General features: G+C 40.1%; 2 protein-coding genes across 8 annotated transcripts in view; one reads left to right on the plus strand and one right to left on the minus strand.

The window, feature by feature from the left end:
• Window positions 1–5,937, plus strand: part of LOC102207208 (regulator of G-protein signaling 8) — a 10,965-nt gene extending 5,028 nt beyond the window's left edge. For both annotated transcript variants that reach the window (XM_005750681.1, XM_005750680.1), the window contains exons 5-6: window positions 3,868–4,034; window positions 5,537–5,937. In XM_005750681.1, the coding sequence (XP_005750738.1) occupies window positions 3,868–4,034; window positions 5,537–5,707 (338 nt within the window). In that variant the 3' untranslated portion in view covers window positions 5,708–5,937. The remainder of the gene's footprint in view (window positions 1–3,867; window positions 4,035–5,536) is intronic.
• Window positions 5,938–8,816: 2,879 nt separating this feature from the next.
• The window catches only part of atat1 (alpha tubulin acetyltransferase 1), a 22,043-nt gene continuing 14,778 nt past the window's right edge, over window positions 8,817–16,081 (minus strand). Inside the window, exons 8-13 of one of the 6 annotated variants that reach the window (XM_005750684.1) lie at window positions 15,504–15,578; window positions 14,564–14,777; window positions 12,716–12,804; window positions 12,040–12,076; window positions 11,468–11,549; window positions 10,647–10,812 (exon numbers count right to left, since the gene is read on the minus strand). In XM_005750684.1, coding sequence (XP_005750741.1) covers window positions 10,708–10,812; window positions 11,468–11,549; window positions 12,040–12,076; window positions 12,716–12,804; window positions 14,564–14,777; window positions 15,504–15,578 — 602 coding nt within the window. In that variant the 3' untranslated portion in view covers window positions 10,647–10,707. The other 5 variants (XM_005750683.1, XM_005750682.1, XM_005750685.1 and 2 more) reach the window with 5 other exon arrangements.

Raw genomic sequence — 16,081 nt, forward strand, 5'->3', positions numbered from 1 at the left:
GAAAGCAAACCAGGAGGTTATGCATTTAAAATGAAGACTGGAGTCGGGTAAAATCCTCTGGAGTCTATACACTGTTGGAGTAGAGCCAGCAGAGAGAAGATGAACTCTTAAAGTTAATACATGGAAAAATCATTAGGGACAAGTTGTTGATCAGGTGTGACAGACAGACTGAAGGACACTGAGGAAAGTCGTTAGAAGGATATCTGATGTCAGAAATTAATGAAAATAATTTTGGCAGTGCGGGAAAGAGGAAATGCTGGAGTAGCCAATGAAAAAGAATTCCCAGTGGGAAAAGAAGTGTTGGGGGAAATCTCGCCCGCTGAATGGTCACCAGAGTTTCATTTATACTCCAGAGGTTGAATCCCCAAATTCTTGGTGACCTGCAGATCTTTCTTTTGGCCCTGCTGTCAGACTTGCACATCACTCTTGCACTGGGGAGACATTCAAGTCAGATCGCCCTGATAGGACACTGACGGTCGTCGTGCATGTTTGCTTTCTCCATAACTTGTGCTGCACGTCTTACTTGAGGACGGACGTGACATTTTTAGTTCCACTACAAGTTAGAGTCGACGCCCACGGACCAGTTTAATGTCAGACAATGTTTTCACGGACCGTAGTGGAAAAATACAACAAAATAAAATGATACGACCAAGACACAAACTGTGGTGTTTTCTAAATATAATAATAATAAACACGAAGTCACTGTGTAATTGTGCAACTTTATTAGCAGCGTCGTCCTGAAATGCGCCAACAACATTGAGAGTAACATCCCTCTCTCTGCCCCTTAATGCTCTCTGGTTGCTATGGTAACGTGTAAATATTTCTTTCAAAATAAGAACCAAGAAACACAACTACAACACGGGAAAAGACCCAGGAAACTGAGTTAAGGATAAAAAAACCTGAAAACCATAGATTTCTCACCCGAGCCTTGACTCTCGCTGCCCGGTACCAAACAACTCACAGCCCGGGGGTTGGGGACCGCTGCCCTAGACACCCCCCCCGAAGTTATAGTTAAAGTTAAGGGAACACTTGAAGAATATTAAATTTTTGGTGTGACTTTGAATCCAGCCCTTAAAGGCCTGGCTATTTTAATTTCCTGTGACCTTGAATTACGCACACGACATGACGAAAACCGATTTTCAACTTGCATTTCTTTCATTAAGAGCTGTGTAACTTAACATTATGGTGTTAATTTAGTTTTTTTTCTTTGCTATGTTTTTAGACTCTATATAAGGTAATGATTGGATTTGGGAGAATACAGAGGATTTGGGAAGGAAAGAACACACAGCAAATAATACGGTTAAAGCAAAATGGATCAGAGATTCCAGGTAGGATTGGGAAAAGTAATAAAAGGCCACCTGCTCGTTGGCAAATGAGCAACCAAACTTTACACACAGGTACATTTTAGTCTGCTGGAGATTTTTCTGTGTCAGATATGTCACCATGTTACTTAGCAACCATCTAGCAATTGGCTTTTATGACTTGTGACGCCTCGCAAAAGCATCCTAATGTCATGACAATAACTTTTCATTTATATCCACAAAGGCTGAATTAAACATAATTATGTTGTCATGTTGCCTAGCAACCACCTAACAATGTGCTAAAATGACCCTTTAATTTAATCATCTACAACACCTCATGAAACCACTGTGTCATTTTCATTTCATGGTTAACAGCATAGAAAGACACGTACGAGTGAATTAAAAATAAAGCCGCTTTATTATTCCTCCAAACCTACTTGGAGTGCCTGTATTTTGGAGAAATAACAGTTTTGATTGTTATATCCATTCTTTTTTCTTTTATGGGGGCTGCTTGGTTTGAGGACACCAGCAATACTCCTGTTACTTCATTTACATATCAGAGATTACACTTTGCTTAAATTAAATAATCCACTGCTTCCCTGGATCACAAAGGTGATTTGTTTTCCGTCATTCACAATTGAACCCTTGCAGTAATCATTTTCAGGATGACGGCGCAGCTGTGGGAGTTGCCATTTATTGCATTCTTGTTTAACAGGTACTAATAATGTAAACTCTGGAAAAATAAAAGAATTGTGTTCAGATTCAAAGAAATACAATAAAGTATTTTCTTTATATACTTCAAATTGCAGCAGGATAACCTGACACTGAGAAAGATACTTTAGCTTTTGCACTTGAGTGTAAAAGGTCATTTACTTTAATGTCCTTACTGTTTGTGAGATTCTGACCTGAATCCTATCCTGTGACATTTCAGTGTCTCACAACTTCTGCCTTGAAGACATGTTTGCGCAACAAAAAAAATCACATGTTTCTCAAGTTTTTAAGCTGAATCGATGTCGACATCTGGTCTGACGTCAGTGACCCCTCTGTGCTGCTAAAAGTGCAGCACTTACCCTACCCCTGCTGCTTCTATGAATAGAATAGATGGTAAACACCAAGACGGTTATAAATCACAGCTGTTTCAAAGTCTGTGTAAAGGCTTGAGAATGTTTGACTTCCTTGATATTAACAAGGGTTCTGGGTTTAACGGTGCGTGAAGGGGAAGCGTGTACAGGCTCCTGAATCCTGTTTCTTGGTAGTATGCTTTGTGCTGGTGTCGTCTATCGTTTTCACCCATTCAAGAAAAGCAGGGCATGTCCCGATGAAGCCCTTTGATAACACCGATGCATTTACAGCATATTCTGAATGCCACAGAATGTTTCCATTCATTTGTTTTTCTTGTCACGTCAGTTTCCTCGTCATCATGTGCACTACCCAGTCTGACAAAATTATAGACATGACTAAATTATTCAGGGTTTCAGCCTTGGGCGATGTCTTTGTGTACATTATACAAAGGAAGGTTGTGCCAGTAATGTGACCAGCATACTACTTCTAAAGGAGAACGTTTGTGGTAACTGGATAAGTTCTTTGCAAAGCCTATTCAGGCAGATCAAATGTGAGCATGCTATCAGAAAAATCAAGCTTTGTTGACAAAGCCCCCCCCACACACACACAAACAAACAAACAAACAAACAAAACACTGCAATATAGAATTTCTTAAATTAAAAATAAAACCGGCAAAGCTAACATAACTGATCCATGCAGTCTGAGTCCTGCTGTGATTAAAAGAAAGGAGATGATGTCAGGTTGCATCACAAAAATGTCTAAATGTCAGATTATCATCTTGCTTTTAAAACGTCTCCTCCGTGTCCCCCAGCTTGTTCAAAGTTGAACACTATTACTTCAAATTGACTCACCACAGTCATTGTTTATAATTAATATTTTACCATAATTAACAATTAAATGTTGAAAAGAATAAAATAAAAAGTTGACTCCTGACAATAACAGAACTCTAGTCTTAGTGCACGTCATAGCAAATGACCACAAGGGACTCAGTCAGTGGTCATGTTCACCATTTATTATAAATGTAAAGGTATTATTACCATTTTTAGGTTGTAATGGAAAAATGTTAATAAGTATAAAGCCGTTGTTCTAGCTGGAGCTGCGAATGAAAGAAATCCAGTGGCTCTTAGCAGCAGACCCAGATCCTGCATTTAACTAGTTTATCTGTTGTCTTTAAATGCAAAGGGGGGGAAAGGTGAACAGCTGTTTAGAAGCCATTATAAACCCCATCTAGCAGTTAATGAGTTTGTATAAGTGGTACGATCCTCTCGATGGTAGGGAGGAATAACAAGACATCACATTTGACCGTGCCAGAAATCAAAGAGATCATGTGGTATGTTCATGACATTTCTAACCTTCAGTAGGACGTTCACATGGAAAAAGAGTAGAGCTCGGTTGCTTTCTCTAGTCTTCCTTTCAGGCATGATAAAGTGTTTCTGTGTTCTGTGCTATAAGATACATAAATTGATGTTGTGCTAAGGCTCACTTGTCGTCCTCTTCCTGGCAGCTGGTGTTTCAGTATTTGGAGCATTCCTGCGCTCTGAGTTCAGCGAGGAGAACCTGCAGTTCTATCAAGCCTGTGAGCGGTACAAACATTCGTCCACCAACTTCAGCCTGCAAAGGAGAGCCAAAGACATCTGCGCAACCTATATCCAGCCAGGAGCCCCCCGGGAGGTACACATGTTCATACTCAGTCTTACTGGTTGCACTGGGCAGCCTGTCTTCTTGGAACAGGAATTGTAATTCAAGTCCTGTTTATTTTTTCCTCTTTCTGCATTGCCAACTGTTTTACTGCTCAGAGTCTCTCTGTGTTATCAAGAAGCTTGTGTGGGTGGTTCAGATTTGGCGTTATAGCGTTCCATCAATAGCTGCATTCATGTGGAGCTGTTGTTTTTTTGTTTTGTTTTCTTCCACTAATAGAGGCATTTCCCCACAGCATGAGATTATATGTGTGACAGTAGCTGAACTTAAAGGACCAAATACTGTGGAGAAAAAAAAAATTCATTTGCTTCTCCAGTAGGTCCCTTGTTTCCCAGGAGTCCAGCTCCTGTCTTATACTGCAGCTATAGCAAGGTGCACAGTAGGTAAAGTCCAAAAGTAAAATGTCAGTATGAGTGTGAACAGTATGACTTTTGATGTGATTCAGGGGATGCCATTAATTTAGCATTAGCACTGGAACTTTAACAAAGCGATCTTTTCTGTCTAGTTGAAGGTTTTTAAGCCAGGAAGAAGAGAACTGCACTTATTAAAGTTTATTAACGGAAAGACGACCGTCCAGGAATCAAACTGTGCTTTATGTTGGCGAGCTCCAAGAATACTCACTGAAAAAGTAGGAGGACCTAAATGACATGATTTAACACCGAACCACTACAAGATAAAGGTTATCTGCAAAGCCCAAGAAGTTGTAGCCCACCATATCGTCAAAAATTTGGACATTTCTACGCTGAAGAACAAAGAAACAGTGTTGACAAAGTAAAAGGAGCATAAGCTACAAAGCAGCTTCCTTTTGTGTTCATAACTATGAATGAAATCTTGTAAGTTAACATGTGCTAGCAGCAGATTTGGAAAACCCAAACGCATCAAGTCTGTACTGAAGCTCAATTCTGAGGTGGAAAAATGAATAAAACAAACACGATCACAGTGCCATGTCAACATAATTCGGAAAGTGCTCCTCTGTTCTGGGAGTATTCACACACCGAAATCATGCACTGTTGTACTGTGACACTCGCTGATCTTGGCAGATGTAAAGCTGCAGAAGGAATTCTGAGGATGTGAGGTTATCTGTAAAGCTTGCACAAGTTCTATACATTTCTTTGTCACAGACGCATGCTAATAATTATCTGTTTAAGGGAACTTTGTTCATTATCAGCTTTGCATGCTCCTCATTCTTTCCACCATCTTCATGAACTCTTCACCTGGAGACTTTGAGCATTTGTTGGCTGGTTTTCCTTCAGTAACCTCAAGTTATTCCAAACCGTCTCTACTGGAACAATGTTGATGATACAGCACTCATTATTGTGCTACCTGGTAATCGAGGCTGAGGAGAAAACAAATAGTCTTAAGTCAAACTCGATTTTGATGCCGATTTTTATCTATTTATTTTTTGGCTTGTCTTTCCATATAGTATTTGAATTGACTTTATGTGGCTATTGCACCATCACTGTGTCCTATTGCAGGTAAATCTGGACAGTACGACCAGAGACCTGACGATCCAGCTGCTGCAGGCTCCCTCTCGTAGCTCTCTGTCCCACGCGCAGAAACGCATCTACTCACTTCTGGACACAGACTGTTACCCACGCTTCCTCCAGTCTGACGTCTACCTCGCCTTACTCCACGAGGCTGAATAGATTCCCCACACTTGGACTCAGGAGAAGGAATGGTGGCTTGGTGGTTTCTGGAATGGCTCAACTTCCTTCAAACTGTAAATTATAAAAGCTGCTGTGTACAAAGTTTAACCCCCCCCCCCCCGACACACACACTCCCTGACGTCGTAGCTCAAATGTTAATAATAGTTGGACACTGTAAATAGAAATATTGGTTACTGCAATTAAAACTTGGGGAATTGTGTTTTCACTGAGATGTTTGTGATGTTACAATGCTGGGATTCGGTTTGGCTTACTTTAGGATTAAGACTGAAAACAGTTGGAAACGGCCAGCGAGCTTCTGTCCGTCATACAAAATAATGAAGTGCTAAACTTGAACCGCTACAGTGAGGTTGTCTTTTTACACCGATGGCATCGCCAACAAGTGCGACATTTTAACTTGTTTAAAAAAAAATCACAAAATTTAAGAGGAGACTTCTCTAATCGTGGCTCAAGAGTTAGGAGTTCGCCTTGTAATCGGAAGGTTGCCGGTTCGAGCCCCGGCTTGGACAGTCTTGGTCGTTGTGTCCTTGGGCAAGACATTTCACCCGTTGCCTACAGGTGGTGGTCAGAGGGCCCGGTGGTGCCAGTGTCCGGCAGCCTCGCCTCTGTCAGTGCGCCCCAGGGTGGCTGTGGCTACATGTAGCTGCCATCACCAGTGTGTGAATGTGTGCGTGACTGGATGTGTAAAGCGCTTTGGGGTCCTTAGGGACTAGTAAAGCGCTATATAAACACAGGCCATTTACCATTTAAAATCTGAAAACAGCATTTTACTTTAGTTTCATATTATTCCAAATGGAAAGAATCTTGACAAACTTATCAAGACAGATAAAGATCTTATTATTGTTCAGCCCCCTGTACCATGGAGAAGTAAGACAGTTCTGAAGGCTTCATCCTTCAGAACAATCATCCTGATACCAGCAAGCTATACAAAGTGGCCAGTAAGTGTATATACTAATATACTGTACCAACACAATTTTTGAGTCCAAGATTTTCACTTTACCACTTGTTACTAGTTTTTAAGAAGCAGCTACATTTGGCTCTAACAGAAAACCTCCACACATAAGGCAAACATTTCGCTGAGAGCAGATCTCACTCTCAGAGTTTCCTCTGCTGCATGAAAGGGGAAAAACAAGTTCAGCAACAATGAGCTCTTTGCTTGAAAGGTCAGAGTGTGAGATATTCAGAAAGCAACGGTGAGAAACCTGAATAAACTGACTGGTGACTTAAATAACTTCATGCCTTTAGGAAATTTGAGTTGCTTTAGTCTTTAATGTTCTTTGTATTCCTCCTATTCCTGCCTTGTAGCAAAGAGGTTCTTCGTTTGAATCCCAGTTGAGGTTTCTGTATTGAGTTTGTATGTTTTAGGTTTCCTCCACCTTCCTCTCACAGTTTGTTGTGGTGTGCTGGAACATTTCTTTAACTTGTATTTAGCTGGACAGAACAAATATGTTTTCTACTATCCTCTGCACACCAAGCACATTAAAGAGGTGAGGAGAACGGCATCAACCCAGTTATGAAGTAATTGGTATTTAAGTTCCAGTCAGTTTTATGTTACTGCAGTGGCTGCAGCCATTCAAGCAAAGTGTCCCCACACATTGTCTATAAGACACAAACAAAGCCAGTAGTTCATAAGCCTGTGCCTTAGTGTGCAGTGCAAGAGGGTCGAAATATTGTGTTTTTTAAATCACACTTTTGAGTCCTCGTAGCGAATACACGAGATATACAAAAAGTCTGAAAAACTATTTAAGCTCTGCAAACAACTCAGCGTTACACCCGCTCCAAAGGGAATCAGATTTTTGTTTATCAGAACAGTCTTTATAACCAACACTACTCATCAGTATCATGGGATATATGTGAGGTGCTGTGATGCTGCACACAGTCTGCAAAAACTGTTTGCTGACTGCATTTTTATACCAAGATCCTCTTCTAGCCGTGACGCCTTCTGGGTTAAAATCATTTTCTAATCCTTTACGTTGAGTTGATCAGGTTGCCATGTTTTTCAAATTTTGTTGATTTAATTTGAGGCTCTTTTCATGTGTTAGTTCGTTTATTCTGCCCTGAATTAGTTGGTGAGAACGAGCTGCATTGTGTCACCATAAACTATGTGAGAATGTTTAGTCCGCTTATTGGGCAGATGTGTCTGGGAGAGCAGCAACAAAAGTAACATTAGGTTGTGGGTTTTGACCAAGTGGACAACATGGATAATATACATTAATTTTACAGCTAGGCTCCACTCCTGGTGGTGTACTCTGCAAAGCATGCGCAGCCAGCAGGCTTTTAGCTCAAACTTACACCTGTAAATGAAACGCTCTGGAGTTCAGTTGTTTTGCGATCACCGTGCTCACATCTGCATAAACGAACTGCACAAAGGAGGACGTGAAGCAGGGTTCGATTTAAACAGAATAAACACTGTTGGTGTGAAAACACCCAGTCCAGCTTCTCCTGGGTGATCCAAGGTATCCAATGGAGGGTAATTATGGTGATCTTAATGACTATGAGATGCAGGTGAAATCTCTTGGGATTATTGTGTCCCAAAAGTCATATATCCGATTGTAGTTACCTGGGTTTATTCCTTGCAGCTACAGTGGACGTCGCTGTTAAACAAATTGCTGACCAGAGAGACGCTGATCCATCGAGCAGAATAACTACATTCAGTTTACTTTTAGTGTTTACAGGTGCCAAGTAATAAGGTTTTTTTATATTGTACAGCATAGAAAGGATGTTTCTGTGAATTCTGTGACATGAAGTCGTCAGTGCCAGTGAAATAGCAGCACTAATGTGAGTCAATGCCAGGGGCCTCTTAGCTTTAATGATCTTCCTTAAGTAACAAGGTAAAAAATGGCCCTCTCCCTCTGGATTTTGAAGATGGTTCATCTAAAAAAGTACCTCAAACAAATCCAGGAATTCACGGGACCAGTGGGGAATTGTTTAAAAAGAAAACAGTCCTGTTAACATTCCCGCCTTGTCTTCCTCTGGCAGTTTCCACTGTGTACATTCCAGTAATTCTGTGTCTTCCATCTGCTGATACTGTATGAATGATCATACTGCGCCTCTACCCCGGGTTTGGAAGCATTGTTCAAACACAATGTATGATATGAATTCTAGCTTTTTCTCATTTGGCTTAATTTATTCAGAAAAGACTAAGTGACACATATAAATCCCAGATTCTGCTTCTTTTAAGTATGAACTCCAAAGCAGACTGACTCAACTAAAACAAAACAAGACAACAAAAAACAACCAAACAGAGAAGTTATAAGTTCAGTTAAACCCAGGTAACAGGTTTTGGCATTAGGGTTTAAGCCCATTCTGACTGTTGGAATACTAAAGTTCATGGAAGTGTAAAAATGACAAAATAAGGATCTATCGTTTGGCTTTATGGACCATTCTAACTAAAGTTTACATTACAGCAAAAATGTGTAAACTTTCTACCCAATTTGTTTTCAATTCTGTCTGAAAAACCTAAAAATATATGTTTTGTCTCACAAACATTTCCATTATTTAATGAAACTCCGGTTAGTGGAAAGTTGCAGGAAGCTCTGTCCATGGGAGACTTCTTTAAGTCCAAAATAAATCAAAATGTTTTGCTTGACTTCTCCACAAATACACAGTTTCTGTTCTTTTTTAATTGTTTGATTTTTGAACAAATATTAAAAATGACTAATTGTCTATTTCTGTGCTTTGCACTTGTGGATGACCTGTACCATTAGCACCCAGCGCAGTCTACAGACTGTGTTTGCATGTTTAAGGATTTATTTTCTTACTTGCAAGATCTGAAAAACACCAACATGGGTTATGAGTTATCATTTTAAATACTGCCTGACACACATTACCCTGAGGGAATCTCATAAGTACACATGGTCTGATGTACTATCTACCCTGTCACCACATCTGAACCCAGTCAAACAGGGGAGAATTTGGATTGATGTGTTACACACTCAACTCCATAACCATCAAATCTTTTGGAAGACTGATACAGATCCATCTTTCCAGAGACTTGGAAAATCAATGCCAGGGTACATTGAAGCAAGTAACCTGTGTGTACATCATGTCGTTATGTTACAGTCTGTGGCTGCATGTAGCTGTTACACATGTGCAAAACAGAAATGGAAAATTAAGAGTAGCCTACTGTATCACTCTTTAAATATTTGCTAAAAAATGCAACAACCCAAATGTGATCAACTGAAAGTGGATCATGCTATTATCCTATCCAATCTGTCCAAGTAATACAAGAAAATGGACGATGACATATTCAAATAAATTCCATTGGATTCATTTTGTTAATTAATTAAATACAAAAGTCAGTATGAACCAAGATCACGTTAGTAACCTTTGTTTCCCTCCAATTTATACAACAAAATAAGTGAACCTAACAACGCTCAGTGCGAAGGCTACTAAAATGAAAAACCTACCTGAGTTAGCTGGACCTGTCTTGCCAGTAACACCACTGACTTAATGGGCCAATTATTCAATTAGCAAGGATGCAGCCAGTCTGACTTCAACGGAAAACTGCTCCACATTTAGTTCATCTTATCCAGTTGCAGTTGACTAGAAAAGATGAGCTAGTTGACAGCTGAAGAACTCGTTTGGGAAACCAACTAAGGCAGCCATTATAATAGCCTTTCTAAAACCAGAAAGACTGGAAGTGTATTTTTTCTGAACTGAACTTTGGCACTTAAACTTCACAAAGAAATTGTTGCATCGTGGGCTCTCAAACACTCAAAAGTCGGCTCAAACATGTCTGAAAGCATTTTAGGCATCAACATTTTGATAATGTTTAAAGTCTGTAATCGTCACACATTCACCAGGGCCGGGTGCTCCTGTATTCCTGCTTCTGCTTCACCCACTGGGCAGTGTAGCAGTGCACCCCCACAGCCCATGACCGGTCTTCAACTCTGTCACTCTCCCACAACAGAGGTCTCTGGTTGCCTGCTGGAAGCTGTGAACTGTCCAGAACCTTCATCTCCTCTTCAGAACGACGGGATTCAGGATCTGCGCCCAGGTGTGTTGCTCTCCTGTCTAAAGAGGTAGTGCTGCTTATGCAGTCCTTCTTGGATGTAGAGAGAGGTGGAAGCAAGACAGGCCAGTTCCTGTGTGAACGGGGAGTTGGTAAAAAGGTAAAAGTAAGGGCAGATATGAAACTGAACATTGCTCTTATCCGATTTCTTCATATCTATGGTTGTGTGTGAGGGCTGCTGTCACTCTGCTACCCACATGATGATTATATGTCACACTGTCTCATCAGCTACTCTTGTTATTGTGTTATTTGAGGAAGACAACTTTAACACTGCACCCACAATGTGACATATCTGTACAACTTTGCTCAAAGCTGCTGAAAGCTCTGGTCGCCTGCGCGTAGATTCTTATAGTCCATTAAGGAATTGAAGAGGCTCAGAAAGTCTTCAGATCTTTTTCCCTCATCATACTGATTATTGTGTTGCCAACAATAATCAGATGTAGCATTTAATCCATGTGTCACCATGAATTTAATATTACATCAATAAGCTAATAGGAAAGTCTGGAGATGTGGTTGCATATCTGGTGCATAAAACATGTCCCGAGCATTTTAGAGAAACGGTCCATCATAGTCATCCGTCTGCTGGGATGTAATTCCAATTAGGAATTTTTGTAATTGTGACAACATTTTGAGGTGTTTCAACCCCACATCTGCACACTAAACCTCCTCGTTTTCTTTTTTAATGCCTGCTAACCTCTAAAACAATCGGTGGATCAATGTGTGAATACCTGTTTTGTTGTGAGTGAATACTGTATCCCAATGTGTATGACTGATCCCCTACTGCTCTCAGACCTGAGGTGGCACATGGTGCTAACATGTGAGGAAAGGGAACAGATGAATAATAACAAATAAAAATGAGAAATTGATGAAACACAGTTTTCCATAAAAAGAATATTTCTTATAATCTGCATTTTTGCTTTAGCAACAACATGACTGCGCTGACTTAACAACTGTGGCCCAATGCTCAGTGCTCTGAGAGCAAACATTCATAATAATGAAAGAAACATTTTACATGTAGACTGTCTAACACTTCAAAACCCAGTTGTGTGTTATGTCTGACAACCACAACTGGGTCAGTGTTTTAATCAGAGCTTAAGATCAATTTAAACCCAAGTGATCCCTAGCATATTCATGGACACAGTAACTGTGATGAACATGCTCCTCTGCAGTGTGGGGTGGTTCTCGTAAGAGCCAATTTGCTTTACTTAAAGAACCCAGTAACTTTCTTACAAGGATTACCTCTCAAGTGGATACATTCTAAGTGTTGACTACATGAACATAGTAACAACAGTGTACAAACCTGTGATCAAAGGAAACTGACTTCTCTGATGAATCTACTATATATGAAACACATTTCAGTTTCATTTTGCCCAAACAATAGAAAGGAATAAATAAAAGTCATTTAGTAATCAAGGTGTACGTCCAAACTTTGAAGCAGTCTTTTAGCTGCCATAGTCTTCAATCAATATTTTGCAATGCTGCCCAGCGTATCCAGCGTATCATACTGGACATCGTGATCAGAGTGCATTGGATTAGAGTTTGTGGCTGTCAGTCAGTGGCTGATGAGTTACGATTATCCTGTCACACAACCACATTTCCAGAGAGGTTGGCTAAATAAGAACAGAAACCAGTGATTTGCTAAATATTTACATTTGCTATTTATTGAAATAAAAAATAAAATAAAATAATAAAAAATTGGATAAAAAAATGTTGACAAAATTTTAAATGTAAAATGTAATACCTGCAACAAAAACACTGGGCCAGGTACAGATTTAACACTAAGCTAGATTATGCATTCGTTTAACAACATCAAAACATTTGGGATGCGTGAAAATGTTATTGTTGTTATTGCGTTTATACTGTTTTCATATAAACATTGTATAGAATGTAGATTAAATTAATGTACAATTGACATGAATTTACATCCAAGCATGATGTGGTTTTTAACTGCCATCAACACCTCTACAAAACCTCACCTGGAGAGCATCTGTGCAGCAGTCCAACAGCTCTGGTGTCCATGTGTCGACTGTACAAGTTGCATCTCGCAACTAGACCCTGTTGACTACTGGAGAAGTAGCAGAAGCCAGCAAGGATGATGAGAAGAAAATCAAATAAGATAGAGAGCAAGGCAGAGAAAGGAGAGAAGACAGGCACATGTTTGGATGGAAGAAAGAAAAAAGAAAAAAAAGAAATGACATAATTACACAACTCAAAATATAACAAACAGAAAAAATGCATGGTATACTGTTGAAATAAAACACACAAAAAAGAAGAATGGAAATAAGACTCGCAGCCTTAATTTACAATATCCTGTTTAAGTATCCTTTCTGTGTGTGACAAAATGCAATTTCACAAGAGCAGTTTTGTGGCAGGTTGTTTAATGAGTTCTAAAAAAGTCAAGCAGATAAGACACGGCCATCAAGTTCCAGTCTGTCGTGCTGATAACAAGAAGGCCAAAAGGAGTTGGTTCTCTCCTCATTTGAGTTGAATAACTATTCTAGCAACAACAGACTCCCCATTCATAAGACAAAAACAGGCTATTTATTGAGCTAAGACACATCAGCCATTCCTTTGAAGGCAAGGAGCAGGCTGGTCAATGAAAGCCTAGCTGAGATCTATTAAGGGAACTATTGATGACAGAGAGACGAGCCAGAATCAATCAGAGGGACAAAATAAATGGAGCACAATGGGTAACGAAAAAAGGGGAAAGAGAAGAGAAAGAAGGAGAGAATGAAAGGAGTCGGTCAGCAAAATAATTACAAATTACAGGAAAACTCGAGCCACTAATCACTACAGTGAGAGATCTGGACCTTGTTCTACTCAGAACAACAGTATCTGACTAGTTTTTATGATCTGCTGGTCTTAGTGGCCACTTTAACCATGCATTCAAGAGTACACATACAATTTATATAACTTTACACAACTATTAGTGCTATTAACATACCACTTACACTTATTTATTATATTCATATTATATACATGACCCATTTATGTATAAAGCACCTATAACATTGTATCGACACAGAACCGACAAAAACAGACAAATGTGAATAAAACAACAGATTCACAGATAAAACAGCATTTATTAGCATTTTTGAGGCCATTTATTAAACTAGCCTAAAAAACTACCTACAGCAGATGAACAGCATCTGAAAGTTGGAACCTGAAAGAGGAATTTGGCCTTTTAATTGCACCATCTATGTAAACCTCATCAGAAATGGTCTCAGCCGCGACTAACCTAAAAACAGCTGGCCAAGCTGGAGGTGGCAGAGGTGAAGATGTTAAGATTTTCATTGGCAGAGACCAGAATGAACAGGATTAAATATTAGTACATCAGAGCGGATTGGAGAAAAGGTTAGAGAGGTTGAGACGATTTGGGCATGTTCAGAGGACGGACAGTGGACATACTGGACAAAGGATGTTGAAAATAGAGCCGCTAGGCAGGAGGAAAATAGGAAGACTTCAGAGGAAGTCTATGAATTTAGTCAAGGATGGCGTGCACAGGGTTCGTGTGACAGAAAAAGATGCTAGTGTTAGGATGACATAAAGGCGGTCCATGTAAACAACTGACTGTGGGAATGACAGCGGTGTAATCCTGCTTCGTCTAAACTGGGCACCCTCTACACAGGTGGAACAACATTTGCAGAGTGTCTGCTAAGTGTTTCTTCTCACAGATCCAGCTTTTCTTTGTTACTGAGGCTGAAACTGTGGGCAAATTTCATTTGCAGTAACTGACCTTGACATGATGTTAAGATGTGTAAAATATAGATTTCCATAATGCAGTTGCAGGTGAATTTTACAGAAAGAAGTGCGTTACTTCTTACCTGGTGCGTCTTGCTCTGCAGCGATCGCTGAGAGGTGACTGTGGGCTCTGGTTCCTGTTGCAACCAGGGGAAGAAGTTGGAGTGACTCGAGGGGGTGCCCTGCTGGGGGAGCATCCCACGCTGAGGGATTTGGACCACTGGGAGGCTACCGAGCGCTGGGGGGAGTGGGGAGGAGCAAACGGCCAAGGAAGACTCTTCTGCTCCTGGCGAACAGCTAGACAGAAAAAAATATGTACATACTAATAGCACTAATTGAGAGCATCATATTTTATAGGCGTGTGCTTGGTAAAAGCTCACCTTTAAACCCCCCCCAAAACAAAACAAAACAAAAACAACAACAATTTTATAACATTTTTCAAACTTTTGAAAATGATAAACTTGCTCCTTGGCTACAAATATCAGCTTACAGAGATTCAAGGTTCTTGAATTTGCACTTTTAGCTGGTTCATCTTCTACCCATAGTCATCATTATGTGTAAGACTGGAGACCAACATTTATATTTTCAACTCATAATCATATCACAATGCAGTTCAAGCCATGGTAAGGAGTAACACAAAGTTACAAGGAAGTTAAGTAACAAAATGCATTACTTTTAGACAAGTAATGTGTAATACATTACTTTTTTGAGTGTCAGCGCTAACATGCTATAACCTACAATTTACTCTGCATTTGCTGAGTTAGTGTATAAGATTTTTATTGGTATTACGTGTTCTGGTCTATAGAGGAAGATCAGCTCCAGTCCATTCTTCAATGTTCAGACTTACCATAAAAGGATTTGTGGAAGCTTTTTTCCAGCACATTTTTGTTTATTTCCACAGTTTATATCAGTGTTACCGACAAGGGAAACAAGTGCTTTCTTATGACCGTGTACTTGGAATAGAGTCTTAATGTTTAATGTCAACACTTGGTTATGGCAAAGTGGCACTATGTGACTGTTTACCTTCTCTCTCCATTAAAGAGTAAGGCTTGATCTCTCCGTCTGGCTTTTTTGGGGGAACCTTTCTCAACTGGGCCGCTGCAGAGGAGAACAAACTCAGAGCAGAGGCAGAAGAGGAACATGAGTCGATCACCCCACCCGTCTCCTTACAGCACAGCCCCACATACTGTCCTTCATAAGCTCTGTATGGAAGACCAAAACTGTCTATATTATAAATAACACATTCATTTCATAAGAGCCAAGTTTCAGGAGTAGTTAGTCATTATGAGAAGTGAAGACATGCTTCATCAAAAACCTGTCCATTATGTGTCCAACCATTCCTTCTTTATTCATACTGCGCCCCCCCCTCCAAACAGCTGGGCGCGACCCCCACTTTGGGAACCACAGCCTTACAGGTCCCTCTTCTGTAATATGCTGACATATATTACATGTATCCATGGCATACATAACACTTGTGCCAAGCGGTTTGCAGTTACATTTCTAAACAGGTGAACTTTAGACTGCAGTGCATATGCATGATACATCAGACAAATCTGATGCTGTAAACTAGCTGATTCTTATGACTGACTGGTCAGTGGGTG

This window comes from Pundamilia nyererei, unplaced genomic scaffold (genome assembly GCF_000239375.1).
Source record: "Pundamilia nyererei isolate P.nyererei 1_Seehausen unplaced genomic scaffold, PunNye1.0 scaffold00284, whole genome shotgun sequence".
Lineage (NCBI taxonomy): Eukaryota > Metazoa > Chordata > Actinopteri > Cichliformes > Cichlidae > Pundamilia > Pundamilia nyererei.